The 22911-nt window shown below is 44.4% G+C and overlaps 1 protein-coding gene across 1 annotated transcript in view; it reads right to left on the bottom strand.

Moving 5' to 3' along the window:
• The window catches only part of ABCC11 (ATP-binding cassette, sub-family C (CFTR/MRP), member 11), a 77766-nt gene that overhangs the window by 42149 nt on the left and 12706 nt on the right, over positions 1-22911 (bottom strand). Inside the window, exons 5-10 of the mRNA XM_010843981.1 lie at positions 20781-21014; positions 14111-14284; positions 12969-13116; positions 12670-12818; positions 6903-7010; positions 1601-1861 (exon numbers count right to left, since the gene is read on the bottom strand). Of these exons, the coding sequence (XP_010842283.1) occupies positions 1601-1861; positions 6903-7010; positions 12670-12818; positions 12969-13116; positions 14111-14284; positions 20781-21014 (1074 nt within the window). The remainder of the gene's footprint in view (positions 1-1600; positions 1862-6902; positions 7011-12669; positions 12819-12968; positions 13117-14110; positions 14285-20780; positions 21015-22911) is intronic.

Genomic DNA, 22911 nt, shown 5'->3' with positions numbered 1-22911 from the left:
TGTCAGACTTTATTTTTCTGGGCTCCAAAATCACTACAGATGGTGACTGCAGCCATGAAATTAAAAGATGCTTACTCTTTGGAAGGAAAGTAATGACCAATCTAGATAGCATATTGAAAAGCAGAGACATTACTTTGCCAACAAAGGTTTGTCTAGTCAAGACTATGGTTTTTCCAGTGGTCATGTATGGATGTGAGAGTTGGACTGTGAAGAAGGCTGAGAGCCAAAGAATTGATGCTTTTGAACTGTGGTGTTGGAGAAGACTCTTGAGAGTCCCTTGGCCTGCAAGGAGATCCAACCAGTCCATTCTGAAGGAGATCAGCCCTGGGATTTCTTTGGAAGGAATGATGCTGAAGCTGAAACTCCAGTACTTTGGCCACCTCATGCGAAGAGTTGACTCATTGGAAAAGACTCTGATGCTGGGAGGGACTGGGGGCAAGAGGAGAAGGGGACGACAGAGGATGAGATGGCTGGATGGCATTACTGACTCGATGGACGTGTGTCTGAGTGAACTCTGGGAGTTGGTGATGGACAGGGAGGCCTGGCATGCTGCAATTCATGGGGTCGCAAAGAGTCAGACACGACTGAGCGACTGGTTTGATAGAGGAGCTGGGCATGGCATGCTGGTGATTGAGGCTAAGGCAGTGGAGGAGGCTGTGGTGAGATGAGGCTGGTCCAGGAGAGATGCTTTTGGAGAGCTGCCAGGCCTCACTGATGGAGACTGGATGGATGGGAGGAAAGGAAAGGCAAGTTTGACTTCTAGGACCTTAACCCCTGGAAAGATGGTGATGCCACCTCCAGAGATGGAGAAGACCTGGGGAATGGATCAGAGAGGGTGAAAACCAAGTTCTTTTTTGGTCTTGTTTGTTTGAAATATCTGGTAGGCATTGAACAGGAGGTAATAAACAGAGAGTTAAGTCTGGAACTCAGAGGAAACTTCAAGGCTAGAGATAATAACACCGTAGAGCTGGATGCCAGAGCCATGGGACTGCAGGTGACCATCAAGGGGGGAAATATAGATATATCACTAATATTAGATATTAATATTTATTATTACTAGATGTCAATATTGATTACTATTAGATATTTGTATCTATTTTAGATATATCTATCACTAGATATAGATCAATGTCTATATTCTATATCTATATCATTATTAGACAGAGCAGAGGAGCCAACTGTTGCAAATATTAGTCAGAGAAGAAGCCAAATGATGTCAGTTCACAGAATAACCAAACTGAAAGATATAGCACAGTGCTTGGCACACACTAGGAACTCAATAAACATTAGTTTAGTCTTCTCCCTTTATCCTTGGTCCCTCCAAAGACCAGCGAACATACAGCTTGCTATTCTAGGTCATGCTATTACAAAACAGTTTAGATGATTAACTGATTTACACTTAAGTATGAAAGACTTCCTATTTGCCCTCCATGGAAATTTTCTCTCTCTTTGTCTTTCTATGGAAATTTTCTATTTTAGAGGGAGATCTTGGAGAGGGCAGTTTTTAGCCAAGGAAGTGGTGGTGCATGAGGCCAATCTCCCAGTCTTCGGCCCTGAAAGTCTGGCCACCAGCCCGCCTGCACAGACCACACGAGGCTACCTTTGACAGCACCAGGTTTATCTTGCGCAACTCTGGGCCCCGGGTGTCCCCTTGATCCTCGGGCTCAAAGCCGCTCAGAGGTGGCTGAGCTCTAGTCATCCCCTCGGGAGTGTATCTGTTCTTCTCCAGCTCCAAGGCCCCATTGACGATCCCAGGGCAAGTCTTTCTCCATGACAATGTGGCCTCCTCTAAAACCACTGGTTTTCTGGGGTCTTCCAATTCCTTAACATATATGACAGGGCTCTCTTGGAGGAAAAATTTCTGTACAGAAAAAAAAAAGGAAAGGAAGCGGGGAAGAATTTAGTTCTTTAGTCCAGTAGGAACACATACCCGTTTTACTGGCTTGCCAACTGGTCTGATTTATGAACTTTTAATAAACTGAGAAGTCTGAAGAACCACCATCAATTAGAAGAGGCTAGTTTTTGCTAGTGAAAATTCCACATCAGGGTTTTCCAAATCTCAGACTACTGGGCCGTTCTTTCACATTTGTATCCTTCCTGTACTGAGTTCCTTTCCATCTTAATTTACATTAACTAGTGACATAACCTGGTGGGCTGCAGTCCATGGGGTCACTGAGAGTCAGACACGACTGAGCGACTTCACTTTCACTTTTCACTTTCATGCATTGGAGAAGGAAATGGCAACCCACTCCAGTGTTCTTGCGTGGAGAATCCCAGGGACGGGGGAGCCTGGTGGGCTGCCGTCTATGGGGTCGCACAGAGTTGGACACGACTGAAGCAGGAGCACAGAGTTGGACACGACTTAGCAGCAGCAGCAGCAGTGACATAACCTACATTAGCCTTGTCTTAAGTGGTAAGAGCTGTTGAAACATAATAATGATGTGTGGTTTTTCTCATTAACTTTCATTTCTAAGTATTAAAAGTAAAAAGGTCTGTCCAGGCACAACTCTGTGCAAAATGCTGTTTGGGTCATATATTTCAAAATGTATTGGCAGGTCACTTTTCTCCACACCTCCATCTCACTGTCTGCAAGGAATAAGAGTTGAACTGCAAGAATTCTAGCACCAAAAAAAGGTGGGTGGGAAGTATGACCTCACTGATCAAATTGCATTTGCATTTCTCCACCAGGACATGCTCAGAAAGAGATCTAGAAAGACACTTGCGGACATTTTGGACAATTGATTTTGTCTCTCTATAGTAAATACTGAGCAATCTTTATTCTCTGTATCTTTTTGCCTTGTCTGAACCTTTGCAAAGAGTATATAGCCTTTCACAAAAACACAACAAAAAGCTATTTTCAGAGGAATAAAAGAAATAATGCCACATGTAGCAATATGGATGGACCCAGAGATTATCATACTAAGTGAAGTAAATCCAGAATCTAAAAAAAAAATGTACAAATGAATTTTATCTACAAAACAGAAACAGACTACAGACTTGGAAAACAAATGTATCATCACCAAAGAAGAAAGGTAGAGGCAGGGATAAATTAGGAGTTTGGAATTAACAGATACATACTACTCTATTTAAAATAGATAACCAACAAGGACCCATTGTATAGCACAGGGAACTCTACTCAGTATTCTGTAATGACCTATACAGGAAAATAATTTGAAAAAGAATGTGTATATATATGTGTGTGTGTGTGTGTATAGATATATATAAATGTGTGTGTATATATATATATATATATATATCACTTTGCTGTATCCATGAAACCAATACAACATTGTAAATCAACTATATTCTAACATAAAATAAAATTTAGAAAAAGAGAGGTAGTTTGTTTATTTTTTAAAATTGAACCTCAGGTACATTGAAATGAATTAACTATAATATTTGGGTCAAGGCATATAGTTATCAGCAGGAACTGCATGGCCCACTTTATTTCATTTAGCTAGTTGGGCATTTACTTGTTTAGCAATTTTTTAATAATATACTAAATATCTGTGAGCCCACCAGCAGACCCAGGAACCATGACTTTTATCGATCAATGGGGTCCTTCCCCAGCTCATCCTCCTGCTTGGTGGGACAAAGCAACCCCCTCGTTCCAAGCCCTCCCCTTGGGCAACCACTGTCCCCAGATTTGTGGTTTTCATTCCCTTGCTTTAAAAAAAAAAAAGAACAAAAACAGCACACTGCCTTAATGTGTCAGCGCAGCAAGCACACATCTGGACATAAATTGACACCAACAAACTGGGTTATGGGGTGACCCCCAAATGCTCTAAGCAAATTCTCAGTCTGTAGCTTTAGTGATGCCATTCAGTGACTTTTCACTCATTTTTTTTTTTAATAACCAGTGCAGAGGAAAAGGTGGTCTGGAGTGCGGCCCACCGCGGGGCCTTGCCCAGAGCCCAGCATGCAGCCTCGGCAGCACCCAGCAGCCAGCTTGCCTCCTACCTGTGACCACCTGCACAGAGGCAGCCTTCCTGAGGGCCTGCAGCTTTCTTCTCCCTGCCCCATCCCCAAGGTGACTCCTTAGTACAGCCCTGAGGGGAACAGAGGAGAAAGAATCTGGCCTCAGAGATCTCTCCTCCCGCTTCCAGCCTGAGGATCTCAAAGACAAATGCCTATGCATCAGACAGAAAATGCAGGTGACTGAAAAGAGGTCTTGAAGTGAAGGGACTTGGAGGGTTAGTACCTGTCCAGTGTAACAGCTGCAGCCCTTTGAGGCCTTGAGGAAGTGCAGTCCAGTGTCTGATATCTTAGCTCTCTTGCTGGTGTTTAGTAGTTAAGTCGTGTCTAATTCTTTGAGACCCCATGGACTGCAGCATGCCAGGCTTCCCTGTCTTTCACTATCTCCTGGAGTTTGCTCAAATTCATGTTCACTGAGTCAGTGATGCCATCCAACCATCTCATCCCAGTTGCTCCCTTCTCCTCCTGCCCTCAGTCTTTCCCAGCATCAGTCTTTTCCAATGAGCTGGCTCTTTACATCTTCGTACTGGAGCTTCAGCTTCAGCATCAGTCCTTCTAATGAATATTCAGGGTTGATTTCCTGTAGGATTCACTGGTTTGATCCCCTTGTAGTCCACGGGATTCTTAAGAGTCTTCTCCAGCACCACAATTTGAAAGCATCAATTCTTCGGTGCTCAGCCTTCTTTGTGTCCAACTCTCACATTTGTACATGGCTACTGGAAAAACCGTGGCTTTGCCCTGACCCTCCCCTTCCAGCCTCCTCCTCTCTTCCTGCATCCATCCCACTCCCTTCCCTGCCCTGCAGCTGTCTCCCTGGTCAGCATCCCTACCCACCTTTCTGAGCCCAGGCTGTAGCCTCCTCCTCCCCTGCAGGAAGGGGAGGGCAGGAGAACTCCTCCAGTGGGGAGGAGGAGGCAGAAGGGGCCCCAACAGCTGAAGCTGAGAAGTTAGGGAGCTCCTGCGGCTGTTGATAAGTCAAGAACTGGTGTTACTCAGACAAGACAAGTTAATTCCAGCCTCAGGGTTTTTGTACTTGCTGTCCTCTCTGCTTTGTCATTATCACTCAACTCAAACCTCTCCTTGGGAGAGATACGTCCCTGACCACTGTGGCCCCAGCCCTCCCCAGCATGCACTCCAGAATATCACTCTGCTTTATTGGCACCACAGCCCTTCACATGAGCTAATGTTGTCTTCTCTGATAGTTAATTCACTTGTACATCACCTGTTTCCAATACCAGATTACGTTATAGAAAAGAACTGACTCCATACTGGATCTGCTTCTTTTACTTTAACCTTTGCTTCCCACTGCTTTTATTCACTAAAAGGATACTGCTCGTACATAATGGCCTGCCTCAGGGAACGCTGCCCTTCTCTGCCTGAATGTTAAACCAGAATGCCTTTGTTCAGTACCGTGTCCACTTGTGGATGGCTACAGGAAGGAAGAAATTAACACATCTCCTCCCTAAGGATGGTCATGCCAGGAGACATTTGTAAAACCAACGGTCTTTTTTACTTCCTCATCTCCCCCCATCTCTGTTCTATAAAAGAACCTGCCTGGCAGCCAGACCCCCATAAGATGGTTATTTTGAGACATTATTCTGACATCTTCTCAGTCTGCCAACTTTCCAAATAAAGTTGTATTCCTTGACTCAACACCTTGTCTCTTGATTAATTGGCCTGTCCTGTGGTGAGCAGAGTGAACCTGGACTTGGTAACAATTATAACCCTCTGAGAGCAGGAACCATACTGGTCATTCTCACTGTGGTGTTCTCCATGCCTGCTGCTGCTGCTAAGTCGCTTCAGTCGTGTCCGACTCTGTGAGACCCCATAGATGGAAGCCCACCAGGCTCCCCCATCCCTGGGATTCTTCAGGCAAGAACACTGGAGTGGGTTGCCATTTCCTTCTCCAATGCATGAAAGTGAAAAGTCAAAGTGAAGTCGCTCAGTCGTGTCCGACTCTTAGCGACCACATGGACTGCAGCCTACCAGGCTCCTCCGTCCATGGGACTTTCCAGGCAAGAGTACTGGAGTGGGTATTCATTAATTTTTTTTCTTTTAAGCCACATTGTGTAACTTGTAGGATCTAAGTTCCCTGCCAGGGATTGAATCAGAGCAACAGCAGTGAAAATGTAGGCTCTTAACCAGTGGACTGCCGGGAAACTTCTTGCTAATTTTTTTTTTTTTAATAAGTGTATGAGTGAATGGATGATATAGATTGAGGACTGCACACATTTAAGAGAGATGACTATAAAATGCTTTTAAAAATTGGTTTAGATTAGAGTTTTTCAACTTTGATGCCTATAGGGACAAGACCAGAAATGTAAAGAAGTGAAGTAAACCATTGCTGAGATGATGAATGGAAAGTAAGCCCCAGGCCTGGAGGTGTGCTATGCCATGGTGGAGGCTGCAGGAAACTCCACCTGAATTCCCTGACTAAATGAGGGGTAGCTATCACCTCGGCTAGAGCTGCTGTGGCCACAGAATAATGTGGGTCCAGTATTGCCAGATCTTCTGATTATTCAAGAAAATCCAGAAATCTGAGCCTTTAATATACAATTTCCGGTTTTTTAAATGCCAGCAACAGATACAATTTTTAAAAAACCAAAACCATCATGGTAACTCTACCCACACCTGAACAGGGTCTGCAGGTCAAACCACATCTGGCTGAGATGTGGTTTGGATCCATGTCCTAGAATGTCCTTGGGGCCCAGGAACTAGCCTGACTCATCTGTCTTCCCAGCCCCACACCAGCCTGGGCACAGGAGGCCACTGAGTTAGATGGATTAGCAATCCTACTACTAGTTAGTCCCTCTCCATCTAGGCTGGACCTGCCTGGCCTGGGTCACACTCAGGAGGAACGCCATGGGGCTGAAGGCACACGAGAACAGGGAGTAAAGGACTGCATGGTCAGACCTCTGGCCACTCACCTTGAACCTGTCCGCGGCAGACTTGCAGTTTGTGAGGCCTTTGACTGCGAAGGGTGCTAAGAACACTGACAGCCGCATGGGACCCAAGGTGGCCACAGTGGTGAAGGCCTGGATGAGGCAGAGAGGAGGCAGTGAGTGTCTCAACACTGTCCTGCTCCCCCACCCCAAGGAAGACCCCATCCAGGAGCTTCAAGCTGCAAAGCCAGACCTGTAGCTTCCAGCAAGCTTCATGTGGTATTTCGGGAAGACTAGGAAAAGTGGAGAAGAGCACTCATCTTAAAGTCCCTGAGTGAAGGCCTGGTCGCGTTTATAGCTTAGCACTGGGTAATTCCTTAACTCAGACAGGTCACTCCCACCACAGTTTCCCCATTGGCAAAATGCCCCAAATCCTGACGGTGGTACAGGAATAGTTGGGAAGCACTGAAAAATTACCCAGAGAGCTACCAGTGACATAGCTTTGAACTATTACTGTTGTTAAAAGAGATTAATCTCTAAAATATACGAACAGCTCATGTAGCTCAATAAAAGAAAAAAAATCAAAAAATAGGCAGAAAATCTAAACAGATATTTCTCCAAAGAACACAGACAGATGACCAAAACAAAAAAACCATGAAAAGATGTTCAACACCATTAATTATTAGAGAAATGCAAATCAAAAACTACAATGAGGTATCATCTCTCACTGGTCACAACGCTGCTACTCCTGCTAAGTCGTGTCAGTCGTGTCCGACTCTGCTCGACCCCATAGGCGGCAGCCCACCAGGCTCCCCCGTCCCTAGGATTCTCCAGGCAAGAACACTGGAGTGGGTTGCCATTTCCTTCTCCAATGCATGAAAATGAGAAGTCAAAGTGAAGTCGCTCAGCTGTGTCCGACTCTTCGCCACCCCATGGACCGCAGCCTACCAGGCTCCTCCGTCCATGGGATTTTCCAGGCAAGAGTACTGGAGTGGGGTGCCATCGCCTTCTCCGCTGGTCACAATGGCCATAATCAAAAAATCTACAAACAATAAATGCTTGACAGGGTGTGGAGAAGAGGGAACCCTCTTGCAGTGTTGGTTGGAATGAAAATTGATACAGCCACTATGGAGAACAGCATGGAGATTCCTTTAAAAAACTAAGAATAAAACTACCATATGACCCAGCAATCCTACTACTAGGCACATACCCTGAGGAAACCAAAACTGAAAAAGACATATGTACCCCAATGTTCATTGCAGCTTTATTTATAATAGCTAGGACATGGAAGCAACCTAGATGTCCATCAACAGATGAATGGATAAAGAAGCTGTGGTACATATTTACAATGGAATGTTACTTAGCCATAAAAAAGAACACATTTGAGAGTCAGTCCTAATGAGGTGAATGAACCTAGAACCTAGTACACAGAGTGAAGTAAGTCAGAAATAGAAAAGCAATTTTGTATACTAATGCATGTATATGGAATCTAGAAAGATGGTACCGATGAACCTATTTACACAGCAGCAGTGGAGATACACTGAGAACAGACTTACGGACAGATGCAGAGGGAAGAAGGAGACGGTGGGAGGTATGGAGAGAGTAACATGTAAATATACATTACCAAGTGCAAAATAGATAGCCAATGGGAATTTGTTGTACGGCTCAGGGAACTCAAACTGGGGCTCTGTAACAACCTAGAGGGGTGGGATTGGGAGGGATGTTGGAGGGATGTTCAAGTGAGAAGGGACATGGATAAACCTATGGCTGATTCATGTTGATGTTTGGTAGAAACTAATGTAATACTGTAAAGCAATTATCCTTCAATTAAAAATAAATAAATCAAAAAATCTATAAATAATAATGCTAGAGAGGGTGTAGAGAAAAGTGAATCCTCCTATACTGTTGGTGGAAATGTAAATTAGTACAACCATTATGGAGAACAATATGGAGGTTCCTTAAATATATATATATATATTTATACAATTCGTGACATTCGTACAGGAGACAGGGATCAAGACCATCCCCATGGAAAAGAAATGCAAAAAAGCAAAATGGCTGTCTGGGAAGGTCTTACAAATAACTGTGAAAAGAAGAGAAGCAAAAAGCAAAGGAGAAAAGGAAAGGTATAAGCATCTGAATGCAGAGTTCCAAAGAACAGCAAAGAGAGATAAGAAAGCCTTCCTCACTGATCAATGCAAAGAAAAATATAGAGGAAAACAACAGAATAGGAAAGACTGGAGATCTCTTCAAGAAAATTAGAGATACCAAGGGAACATTTCATGCAAAGATGGGCTGAATAAAGGACAGAAATGGTATGGACCTAACAGAAGCAGAAGATATTAAGACAAGGTGGCAAGAATACACAAAAGAACTATACAAAAAAGATCTTCACGACCCAGATAATCACAATGGTGTGATCACTCACCTAGAGCCAGACATCCTGGAATGTGAAGTCAAGTGGGCCTTAGAAAGCATCACTACGAACAAAGCTAATGGAGGTGATGGAATTCCAGTTCAGCTATTTCAAATCCTGAAAGATGATGCTGTGAAAGTGCTGCACTCAATATGCCAGCAAATTTGGAACACTCAGCAGTGACCACAGGACTGGAAAAGGTCAGTTTTCATTCCAATCCCAAAGAAAGGCAATGCCAAAGAATGCTCAAACTACCGCACAATTTCGCTCATGGCAACCCAGTCCAGTGTTCTTTCCTGGAGAATCCCAGGGACAGGGGAGTCTGGTGGGCTGCCATCTATGGGGTCACACAGAGTCGGACACGACTGAAGTGACTTAGCAGGAGCAGCAGCACACGATAGTAAAGTAATGCTCAAAATTCTCCAAGCCAGGCTTCAGTAATACATGAAGCGTGAACTTACAGATGTTCAAGCTGGTTTTAGAAAAGGCAGACGAACGAGAGATCAAATTGCCAACATCCACTAGATCATTGAAAAAGCAAGAGAGTTCCAGAAAAACATCTATTTCTGCTTTATTGACTATGCCAAAGCCTTTGACTGTGTGGATCACAATAAACTGTGGAAAATTCTGAAAGAGATGGGAATACCAGACCGCCTGACCTGCCTCTTGGGAAACCTACATGCAGGTCAGGAAGCAACAGTTAGAACTGGACATGGAACAACAGACGGAAAAGGAGTTCGTCAAGGCTGTATATTGTCGTCCTGCTAATTTAACTTATATGCAGAGTACATCATGAGAAACCCTGGGCTGGAAGAAGCACAAGCTGGAATCAAGATTGCTGGGAGAAATACCAATAACCTCAACTATGCAGATGACACCACCCTTATGGCAGCAAGTGAAGAGGAACTAAAAAGCCTCTTGATGAAAGTGAAAGTGGAGAGTAAAAAAGTTGGCTTAAAGCTCAACATTCAGGAAACAAAGATCATGGCATCCGGTCCCATCACTTCATGGGAAACAGATGGGGAAACAGTGGAAACAGTGTCAGACTTTTTTTTCTGGGCTCCAAAATCACTGCAGATGGTGACTGAAGCCATGAAATTAAAAGATGCTTACTCCTTGGAAGGAAAGTTATGACAAACCTAGATAGCATATTCAAAAGCAGAGACATTACTTTGTCCACAAAGGTCTGTCTAGTCAAGGCTATGGTTTTTCCAGTGGTCATGTATGGATGTGAGAGTTGGACTGTGAAGAAAGCTGAGCGCTGAAGAATTGATGCTTTTGAACTGTGGTGTTGGAGGACTCTTGAGAGTCCCTTGGACTGCAAGGAGATCCAACCAGTCGATTCTAAAGCAGATCAGTCCTGGGCATTCTTTAGAAGGACTGATGCTAAAGCTGAAACTCCAATAGTTTGGCCACCTCATGTGAAGAGTTGACTCATTGGAAAAGACTCTGATGCTGGGAGGGATTGGGGGCAGGGGGAGAAGGGGACGACAGAGGATGAGATGGCTGGATGGCATCACCAACTCGATGGACGTGAGTTTTGGTGAACTCCAGGAGTTGGTGATGGACAGGGATGCCTGGCATGCTGTGATTCATGGGATCACGAAGAGTCGGACAGGACTGAGCGACTGAACTGAAAAGTACCATATTACCCAGCAATGCTACTTCTGGGCATATATTCAGAGAAAACCGTAATTTGAAAAGATATGTACACCACAATGTTCGTGGAAGCACTATTCACAACAGCCAAGACATCGAAGCAAACTAAATGTCCAATGACAGATGAATAAAGAAGATGTGGTACATACATTCAATGGCATATGACTCATCCATAAAACAGAATGAAATAAGGCCATTAGTAGCAACATGGATGAATCTAGAGATTATCATACTAAGAGAATTAAGTCAGAGAGAGAAAGACAAAGAGCATATGATATCATTTATATGTGGAATCTAATTTACAATGATACAGATGTACTTATTCACAAAACAGAAACAGACTCACTGATCTCAAAATTAAACTTACGGTTTTCAAAGGGGAAACGTGGGGGGAAGAGATAAATTAGGAAATTGAGATTAATATGTACAGACTACTATATATAAAATAGATAACTAACAAGGATCGACTATATAGCACAGGGAACTCTATTCAATATTCTGTAATGAGCTATATAGGAAAAAAAATCTGAAAAAGAATTGATATATCTGATTCACTTTGCTAACATAACATTATAAATGAGCTACAATCCAATAAAAATTTAGAAAAAAAAGAAAAAATCTCACTAAGCATCAGGCTTAATCCATGCCTCACCTTACCCTGTCAGGAGAACTTTCCTGACTATAGCAAACCACCCTTGGTTTTCAGGATCCCAGAGAATGACCTCCTGGAGGTACCTTGGGAACCTTCCGTTCAATTCACGCAGTTCATGCCCCGTCTCTACCCTCTTCTTGGTCCAGATTAACCTCCACTCCAACTGAGCTTTAGTCTAACCTTTAGTCTAAACTTGTGTGGTGTAAGTGCAGCGTGACCTTAAAGTTCCACTGAGCGTTCTCCTTACACAGTCTTCCTACCACCCAGTGACTCGCTGGGGTGTTCCTTGGTGTGTGCCGGGCTAGCAGAGGTGACTGCCGTCTGGAGCAGCAAGAAGCCCTTGGCTACAGACTGTCAAATGCTACCTCTCTCATTTCAGGTGCAGGCTCCTGGGCTTTCTGGATGGATTCTAACCTCTCTAACAGCTGCTTTGTTGTTGTTGTTGTTTAGTCACTAAGTCTTGTCCAACTCTTTGCAACCCCATGGACTGTAGCCCGCCAGGTTCCTGTGTCTATGGGATTCTCCAGGCAAGAATATTGGAGTGGGTTACCATTTCCTTCTCCAGGGGATCCTCCCAACCCAGGGGTCAAACCCACGGATTCTTTACCACTGAGCACCTGGAAAGCCTCTATTGTCAATTAATCAAATTCCTAACCTTGAAAGGCAGCTGCTGCTCCCCAAGGCCAGGGTCAGATCACAAAAGAAAAGACAGAAGAAACCAGACCTTTGCATTTAAAATGCATTTCCAGGGCCCTATCTTGAGATCAGAGGAGCTCTCCACTTCAGGATTTTCAACCTCAGCATTGTCTGGGTTTTAATTACACATTTCACCTCCACTGCCCCCCAGATGATAGTCATTCCCCACCCCGCTCCTGCCCCCACAGCTGCTATGCAGGGGATATCAGCTCCACATATGGACTGAAATGGAAGAAAGCTCAAGACCCTAACAGCCTGGAAAATCAAGATTCATTTGTATTATTCATTTACAAAACCTCTAGATCTTTCAGGGGGCATGAACTGGAAAAGGACACATGAGAAAACTCCCTATCAATATGAGGGAGGAAATGAAGTACCCCAGCACTTACTACTGAAGTTGTGAGTTTCAACCGTAAGCCTACGTGAGTGAGGAACAGCAGTACTGCAGATAAGGAGGGGGCTAGGAACAACATGACTGTGGTCAGGCTCTGGATAAGCCCACACTTCTCCAAGAGCTTTGTTTCCTTTTTTCTGAGATCTGGAAAATTCAAAATGAAGAAATGAATCACAAGAACATTCTCCCAGGAGCATAGATCAAGCCCCAGAAGATGAAAGAATCCCCAGAAGGTGAAAAGCTCAGTCCACCATGACATCCCAGGCTCAGAGCAGAAAGCCAGATATTCTGTACCTTTAATGACTTTTGTAAATGGCTTCTCCCAGGTGTACATTTTAATCAACTTAATGCTTGTGAGAACTTCACTGGTCATGCGGATGCGCTGGTCACTGACCTCTGATGTATGTTTCTGTGACTCCACAAGCTTTCTGGTCAGGAATGCCTGCAGTGAGGATGCAGCAAGAGCATCTTTTATAAGGGCAGGAAAGTGCAGTCTGGCATTAGTGTGGCAACTGAGAGTACTTCCAAAGTCAGCTCTGCGTGTGGACTGAATCCCTGGGTCTAATCCTGCACTCCCGGTTCCTGGTCCCCGCTGAAGGTTTAGAAGCCTCTCTGGGCCATCATGCCTCAAGACACCTGCCTCACACATCCTTGGGGGGCTTTCTCTTCTGGGTTCCAAGCCAGAACTTGGCCAACTAAACAGAAACATGACTCCTCTGCCTCTGGGAACCCTAAACCCTCTACCAATTACACCACCTTTTAAAAAAATTTTATTGAAGTATAGTTAATTTATAGTGCTGTATTAATTTCTCAGTACAGCAAAATGACTCAGTTATACCTACATATATATATATATATAAATAATTTTCCATTATGGTTTGTCACAGGATATTGAATATGGTTTCCTGTGCTGTGCAGTGGGACCACAATCACCTTTTGATTAGATTATCTGAACTGACAAAGGAAAACACTCCATTTCAATAATTCAGAGCACACAAATCCAAGAGTCACTTCCTGTTTTGCCCATTTTTTTTTTTCAGCTGAATCTTTGGCAGCAAATTTGCTTCCCTTCCCCCATTAAATTGTGCCAATGTTCTATGCTGTCAGCTCTAGTATACCAGCACAGTCCGGGTAAAAGAGAAGGAACCAAAATCTTCCACAGAAGATAGCTACTGAGGAAAGTCCATGAAGCAGATAATCACTCACAGAAACCCACGAGGTGGACCTCACCCATCAGATTCACCTCTTATTAATATTTATGAGGCCCCAGCATGGTGGCCAGAGAACCATTTGAGGTAGGAATGGACTCTGAATCTCACTTGCAATAGAATGAGCAGTCAACAAGTGTCAGCCTTCCCATTCAGAAGCACCCCCAATTCCAGAGCCCTAAGAGTTCTGGGGAATGTCCAACATCAAATGGGTGGCAAAGACATTACCTGCAGTGGCAAAAACAGAAGATAGCACAGCGTGGCAATGAGCGCTATGGGTCCGAGAACAAGGCAAGAGGTGATGCTGCAGCTTATCAACAGTAAGAAGGTGAGCACGGCCAGGGGCCCATAGTACACTCCCTCGTACAGGCAGTTTACATCGGTGGTGAAGAAGCCAATGGCCTGTGAGACAATAAGCCCATGGACACAGGTGTCACCTCTCCAAGTTCCCAGAAGAGGCTGCATGTGCCTGTGACAGGTGGCTTCGCCATGCCTTCTATGGGCAGGCAAGCTAGAGAGGCAGGGTGGCAGAGCGGAGAGACACACCAGGTTCACAGGTCTCACGTCACTAGCTTTGTGACCCTGAACAAGTTACTTTGCCACTCTGAGCCTCCACCTGTAAAGCTGGAATGATTACATGGTTATTGTAAGAATGTCAATGAGATAAATACCTGCACACACAGACTGCACCCAACGAAAGTTACATTTTTGAACTATTGCTACTACTATTAATTAGCTACTACTATTGCTACTACTACTAATAGCCAGACTCCACAGAGTTGCTTGTAGTATTTTATTCTATTCCATTCCATTCATTCTAATAATAATACCTGCATTTTTTGGCAGGAGCTGAGTTTTTTTCTCCTTCTCCTTTCTCTTATTTGCTATAGATTCTTCTGCCCACTCCCTCCCTCCCCAACATGTACTGCCTACTGCACTGTATAAAAGCTGACATTCCAAGTCACAACATATTTAAGGAATCAATTCATTAATGTCTTGTGGAATTACCAATCTGAATCCTTAAGAAGTGTTTTCTTTTCATTTTAACCCAATCTCCTTCCAGTGCCCAGAATGTGCCCCAGGCTGAGCCTTTAAAAATTTTTAGCGTTGGGTGAGCATAACTTTGTACAGCCAGTTTGGAGGACAAGTTAACAGTGTCTTTCGAAAACTAATAATTATACAAACCTCATGACTGTCACTTTCATTTCTCCATTGAGAAACACTCTGATGTGCTGGTGGAAGCACATATATAAGGATGTTGATTATAGCACTGCCCATGGCAGCAAACCCAGAAACATCCTAAATGTCCATTGGTGGGGGAAGGTTAAAGCACTCACTTAAGAAGTATTAGTTAATATTGGATCCTGGAGCACACTGTCAGTGTTGATGTCTCAGGCTTGTCATTTATGGAGCCACAGATGTGTGACTCAGTCACTCTGAGCCTCTGTTGCCTCATCAGTAAAATGGGAATAATAAAACAACCTACTTTATAGCGTTGATGTGATAACTGAATGAGGTAGCACATACAAAATATTTTCACACATTGAGAAGGCTATATGGCAGTGATAGAAACGGACAAAAGTGATCAAAAGGTAAAAGCTACCAGTTATAACATAAATAAGTCCTTGGGAATGTAAGGTACAGCATGGTGACTATAATTAACAAAACTGTATTGTATACCTGGAAGTTGCTAAGAAAATAAATCTTAAAAATCCTCATCACAAGAAAAGTCTGTAACTCTGTGTAGTGCTGGTTGTTAACTAAACTTACTGTGGCAATCACTTTGCAATATATGCATACATCAAATTATTATGCTGTATGCGTGCATGCGTGCTAAATCACTTCAGTCATGTCCAACCCTTTGCGACCCTGTAGACCACCAGGCTCCTCTGTCCATGGGATTCTCCAGGCAAGAATACTGGAGTGGGTTGCCATGCCCTCTTCCAGGGGATCTTTCTGACCCAGGGATCAAACCCATGTCTCTCATGTGTCCTACACTGGCAGTCGGGTTCTTTACCACTAATGCCACCTGGGAAGGCCCATTATGCTGTGTATTTTGTACTAATACAAAGTTCTACATCAATTATATCACAGTGAAAAATAAAGAAAAGAGAAAGTGCTTTAATTATGAGTAAGCATCACTGAAAAGTAATGAGGAAGAATCTAAATGTGCCAACATGGAAATTCAAGGCATAGCGAGGAGAGAAGAAAAAACTGCAAAATGATGTAAGTGATGTAGTACCACTGATGTAAAAATCTCACCCCAAAATACATATCTTACATTTTCTATTGGTAAAACCAAGTTGCAGAACTATGTAAAATGCAGTATGATTTATGCAAAAACATGCACACAAAATATATTATGTTTTCTATGGGTAATTCACATGTGTACCTAAATGTACTTTTAAAAGTTGGGAGGTGATGTTAGTTCAGGCATAGGAGGAGTGACCAGGTGTAGGGGGTCATCTGTATTAGTTTTTCTATTTCTTTCCTAAGGAGAAAGTATTCAGGTGTGCTTTTTTAAACTTTTTTTTCTATTGCTTTTTTAATTAAAATTTTTACAGTGCTGTGTTAGTTTCTGCCAGAAATGTAAACTGATACAGCCATTATGGAGAACAGTATGGAGATTCCTTTAGAAACTAGGATGGGGCTAAATCTATTATCTGACCCAGCCACCCCACTCCTGGGCATATATCCTGAGAAGAAGACACATGTAACCCCAGTGTTCACAGCAGCACCTTTTACGATAGCCGGGACATGGACACAGCCCAGGTGTCCTTAAAATTAATTTTAATATAAAACTTATGGAAGCAACTCTCTAGAAATCCTCATACGAGCAACTACTTCCATCTTCAGTTCCAAATGGATCATCTTATTTTCTGCTTCTGTGAAGATGTTGGGAAAGTTGGACTTCACATATAGTGGGGCTTAGAACAGACAAACAGAAAAGGCAGCAGCACTGGCCTGAATGCAGAAGATCTCCTTAGCAAGTCAGGTGGCAGCTCGGGTTCAGAGCCTGGAGTCTGCAGCCAGGCTCTGCCACTTACCAATCGTGTGACCTTGTCCAAGTTTCATACCCTTTCCTGGCCTCAGTTTCCTCCTCCATGACAATGGGAACAGTAACAGAAGCTATCACGTAAGAGGTCATCAGAGGACCGAGTGAGCCAACTTAGTGATGGGTTTGGGATAATATCTGGCCAAAGGACGTTCACAGTTAGTGTGATAACTTTGCTGAGAACAGGGAGAAGGGCTGCCATGGCTCCTTGAGCTCCGGTCAAGAGCAGGAGGACAGGGTAGCTTTGATGCTTAAGGCCTACAAGGAATTAATGATACAACTGAACATATGAATCACTGCCCCTCTTCTACGTGCTTTATATGTACTGCTGCTACTGCTAAGTCGCTTCAGTCGTGTCCGACTCTGTGCGACCCCATGGACTGGAGCCTAGCAGGCTCCTCCGTCCATGGGATTTTCCAGGCAAGAGTACTGGAGTGGGGTGCCATTGCCTTCTCCTTTATATGTACTAACTCACGTAATCCTGTAAGACAACACTTCTACAAGGTTGGTCCTATTACTATCCCACAGTTCCAGAGAGGCTGAACAAGTTGCCTAAGGTTAGAGAATGAGTAAAATGGTGAAGAAGAACAGTAATAATGATAACAATACATTATCATGTAAGATAAAAGTCTTACATTTGTTGGTACTTGAGTTAGAAGAAGCATCTGTTTGGGGGCAATGGTTCATTTAGCCGACTGTAGTTTGGAGATTATCCTGTGTAATTCAGATGCTGGGCTTTTTGAGGGATAGAGTTGTGGATCTGAAATAGTTCATGTCTTTGAAGGGAGCTCATCTGAGTGGAGAAACCAGATTTGGGCTTGGTGGGGAGTAGGGTCAGAAAGAGGGGGTCTAGAGATACTATCATGAAGGAGAGACCATCTCAGCCAGGCCTTTGAAGATTGAATGAGATTTTGAAAGGGCGGGGGGAGTGATGTGAGCAAAGCTGCCTGGAGGTGGACATGCCTGGTCTATTTGGGGCTAGAGGTTTAGCCCTGCCTGGCCAGGAGGGTAGAAGTCAACCTAGGACTAGAGAAAGGAACACAGGAAGAGATGAGGCAGGACAACTGCTGAGGCCAGATCACAAAGGAGTTTGTTTGAGAGGAAAGAGCCAGAGCAGGGATGTCTTTTCCAAAAATTAAATAATCTGTTTCAATATAAAAGTAATCCACGCTCATCAAGGCAATTGGTAAGCAGTAGAAAAATAGAGACGGAGAGGGCAATGGCACCTCACTCCAGTAGTCTTGCCTGGAAAATCCCATGGACGGAGGAGCCAGATGGGCTGCAGTCCATGGGATCGCTAAGAGTCGGGCACGACTGAGCGACTTCACTTTCACTTTTCACTTTCATGCATTGGAGAAGAAAATGGCAACCCAGTCCAGTGTTCTTGCCTGGAGAATCCCAGGGACAGGGGAGCCTGGTGGGCTGCCGTCTATGGGGTCGCACAGAGTTGGACATGACTAAAGTGACTTAGCAGTAGCAGTAGTAGTAATAGTAGAAAAATAGAAAAAGTGAAATTAAACATAGAAAATTCCAATATCCCCCCATGACTCTGGGTCATAGTTGATCATATATCTTCCGTCAGTCTCTGCCATTGTTTGTGTTATGCTGTAGGGAGCACCAGCTAGGAAATAACCCATCAATAACAATAACCAGGCAGCTGTAAGTATTTCTCCTCTGCAGATAAGAAAATTAACACCCAGAGATTATCTCTTCTTGTTTTTCCTTGAGCTACCAAGTCCTCCCATACCTTCCTCCCCAGGGCATCTGAGGGGATGTGGTTTCTGATGTGCTTCTACTGGGGATTCATGGTTGTTTTGTTTTAATTTTTAGCTGCATGAAGGATCTTAGTTCCCAGACCAGAGATGGAACCCATATCCTCTTACAATGGAAGCATGGAGTCTTAAACACTGGACCACCAGGGAAGTCCCAAGATTTTTGTCTTTTTGGCCACTGCTGTACCCCTTTGGTGGGCTTCCCTCATAGCTCACTTGGTAAAGAACTGGCCTGCAATGCAGGAGACCCCAGTTCGATGCCTGGGTCAAGAAGATCCACTGGAGAAGGGATAGGCTACCCACTCTGGTGTTCTTGGGCTTCCTTTGTGGCTCAGCTGGTAAAGAATCTGCCTGCAATGCAGAAGACCTGTGTTTGATCCCTGGATTGGGAAGATCCCCTAGAGAAAGGAAAGGCTACCCACTCCAGTAGTCTGGCCTGGACTGATCCCCCCAGACGACTTGGGAAGAAAAGTATGGGAGGACTTGGTAGCTCAAGAGATCAAAATGCCAGCATCCACTGGATCATCGAAAAAGCAAGAAAGTTCCAGAAAAACATCTACTTCTGCTGATTGACTACACCAAATCCTATGACTATGTGGATCACAACAAACTGTGGAAAATTCTTAAAGAGATGGGAATACCAGACCACCTTACCTGCCTCCTGAGAAATCTGTATGCAAGTCAAGAAACAACAGTTAGAACTGGACATAGAACAATAGACTGGTTCCAAATTGGGAAAGGAGTACATCAAGGCTGTATATTTTCACCCTGCTTATTTAACTTATATGCAGAGTACATCACGTGAAATGCCCGGGCTAAATGAACCACAAGCTGGAATCAAGATTTCTGGGAGATATATCAACAACCTAAGATATGCAGATGACACCACCCTATGGCAGAAAGTGGAGAACTAAAGAGCCTTTTGATAAAAGTGAAAGAGGAGAGTGAAAAAGTTGGCTTAAAACTCCTTCAAAAAACAAAGATCATGGCGTCCGGTCCCATCACTTCATGGCAAATAGATGGGGAAACAATGGAAACAGTGAGAGACTTTATTTTCTTGGGCTCCAAACTCACTGCAAATGGTGACTGCAGCCATGAAATTAAAAGACACTTGCTCCTTGGAAGAAAAGCTATGACCAACTTAGCTTATTAAAAAGCAGAGACATTACTTTGCCAACAAAAGTCCGTTTAGTCAAAGCTATGGTCTTCCCAGTAGTCATGTATGGGTGTGAGAGTTGGACCATAAAGAAAGTTAAGTGCCAAAGAACTAATGCTTTTGAACTGTGATGTTGGAGAAGACTCTTGAGAGTCCCTTGGACTGCAAGGAGATCAAATCAGTCCATCCTAAAGGAAATCAGTCCTGAATATTCATTGGAAGGATTGATGCTGAAGCTGAACCTCCAATACTCTGGCCACCTGATGCAAAGAGCTGACTCATTTGAAAAGACCCTGATACTGGGAAAGGTTGAAGGCAGGAGGAGAAGGGAACAACAGAGGATGAGATGGTTGGATGGCATTACTGACTCGATGGACATGAGTTTGAGCAAGCTCCGGGAATTGGTGATGGACAGGGAGGCCTGGTGTGCTGCAGTCCATGCGGTCACAGAGCCAGACACAACTAAGCAACTGAACTGAACTATACCCCTAGGTGGAGAAGGAAATGGCAAACCACTCCAGTATTCTTGCCTGGAGGATCTCATGAATGGAGGAGCCTAGTGGGCTACAGTCCATGGGGTCACATAGAGTCAGACACGACTGAAGTGACTTAGCACATACCCATAGGGCCTAGAACAGGGCTTGGCCCAAAGCATACCTCAGTAACAATTTATTGAATGGATGGATAAATCCTCTCTAAGGCTTTGAATACAGCTGGAATCTCATTTACTGTTGACCTGCTCCTATGATCCCAGAGGCAATTATTGATGGTTATCAACACTCACCCTGGAAATGATTTCCTTTCTCTTTCTTCTTTGTCTCCAGCCTTTTCTCCATCCCTTGGCCTCCAGGGTAAGGAGGTATGGAGGAGGAGGAGGAGGAAAGTACCCCCTCAATGTGCAACCTCGTCACTTACCTCTCCCACAGTGATGTGCGTTAGAGACTTAAATTGCATCAGCTTCTCAAAGGCAAAGGAGAAGACAGCTGCACGAAACCTGACGCCTGTGCGCTGGTTGATGACCCAGCATGAGCACATACTCAGAGACTTCAGACATTCAGTGAAAAAAAGGGCAAGGCAAAGCCCAACTCCATAGGCAACGTCCCTGGATGGGTTTTCGGCGTATTCCAGGATCTTTGGCATAACCAATATCTAAAAGGAAACAGGAGTTTGGATCACTCTGACTTCCCAATCCTGCTTTCAGGCAACACCTAACCAAAGTGCACTGGGTGTGAGGTCCTCAGGTCAAGAGAGGGGGCTTACTAGATGATCACAACTGACTCAAGCACAATTCTGCACGCAGAAGATCGCAGTCCAGTTGGAGGACACTTAGGAGTTCAACTGACCCAGATCTGAAGCCCAGCTCCACCACCTCATAGAAGCCCACCACCACCAAGCAGGATCCTCTGGTGCTCCTGGACGCAGAAGCTTATTCTGTGCTCCCTATTTCTCATTTGTAGGGAACAGACTCCAGCCTCCATTACCTTCCCTGCATTCCTAAGGGAAGAGAGGGGATGGGGAGACAAGGATGGAGCAACCAAGAAACAATAGCACAGTCTTGGGCAGGGTCCTGGTTCCTCCTCAAGGGATACACATAACAATATCTTTGAGCTCTTCTGCAGAATTAAAACGCCCAACAAATGGAAGCTGCTAACTACTTGATGAAATACTCTACTCCAGAGAGAAGGTCACAGTTTGATAACCTCGAGAACCACAGAAGCTCATCAGAAAACCTCCTGAGGCCAGATTAAAGGAGTGCAGGCCATACACACACCCTGATCTCATCAGCAAACCTCACCCTTGAACCATTGCTATAAAGTGAAAATGTTAGTCATTCAGTCATGTCTGACTCTTTGTGACTCCACAAACTGTAGCCCACTAAGCTCCTCTGTCCATGGAATTCTCCAGGCAAGAATTCTGGAGTGGGTTGCCATTTTCTACTCAAGGAGATCTACCCAACCCTGGGATCGAACCCAGGTCTCCATCATTGCAGGCAAATTCTTTACTGTCTGAGCCATGAGGATTGGTATAAAACTCCTTACCAAATCCCCCTGAATTGGGACACACAGTTTTGAGGTCATTAGCCCACTGTGTCCCCATTTGCCTGGCCAAGCAATAAAGCTATTCTTTTCTGTGTGAGTGTGTGGCTGCTTAGTCACTCAGTCATGTCCAACTCTTTGTGACCTCATGGGCTGTAGCCCACCAGGTTCCTCTGTCCATAGAATTTTCCAGGCAAGAATATTGGACTAGGTTGCCATTTCCTACTGCAGGGGCTTTTCCCAACTCAGGGACTGAACCCATGTCTCTTGCATCTCCTGCACTGGCAGAGGGATATATTTTTTTTTTTACCACTAGCTCCACCTGGGAAGCCCTTCACCAAAATTCTGTCTCTGAGATTTGATTTGGCACCAGAGTACAGAGACCACATTTCAGCATCAGTCCCAATGGGAAATAGACTACACACACATGGAGTAATCCAGGGGTTAATAACCTGACTATTTATAAAGATGTGGGCAGAACTGAGGAAATTTAACAGGAATGGAGAAGCACCTTGGAGCTAGCAACCACAGGGAACTAAATGGGGAGGGGAGGATGAGTTTTACTGAAGCCTAGAAGGAGAAAGTCATACAAAAAGGGCCCTTCATTTAAGGATCCGGTCACCAACCCTCAGTGACAGGGAGGGAGGAAGTCAGAGTGATATATATCTTGCCCTCACCTTCTCCTTCCCTCCAGCCTCCAGATGGGGTCTCCCACTGGTCAAACTCAACCAGAAGCCAGAGGTAGAGGTACCCCATCTACACATCCAGAGGTATCTCTGGATGTGATCCAGAGAGGTCTCACACTAGGGGCACAGCATAGGGTGGTGCGGACAAGGGTGGAGAGTGGATCTGGAGGGACGAATGGAGAACGTGCTGTCACCCAAGTCACTTCTCTCTGTGGTGTCATCAGCTGTTGCTTCCTCCTGACCTGTAACCCCTCTCCCCCGAGCTGGTAACAACGCCTCTATTTTCTTCTGGGAAGACGGTCGCCTGCTCCAATGCACACAGTC

This window comes from Bison bison, unplaced genomic scaffold (genome assembly GCF_000754665.1).
Source record: "Bison bison bison isolate TAMUID 2011002044 unplaced genomic scaffold, Bison_UMD1.0 scf7180017864192, whole genome shotgun sequence".
Classification (NCBI taxonomy): domain Eukaryota; kingdom Metazoa; phylum Chordata; class Mammalia; order Artiodactyla; family Bovidae; genus Bison; species Bison bison.
Note: the sequence above shows the minus strand (reverse complement) of the source record. Positions and strands in the feature narration are given on the sequence as shown.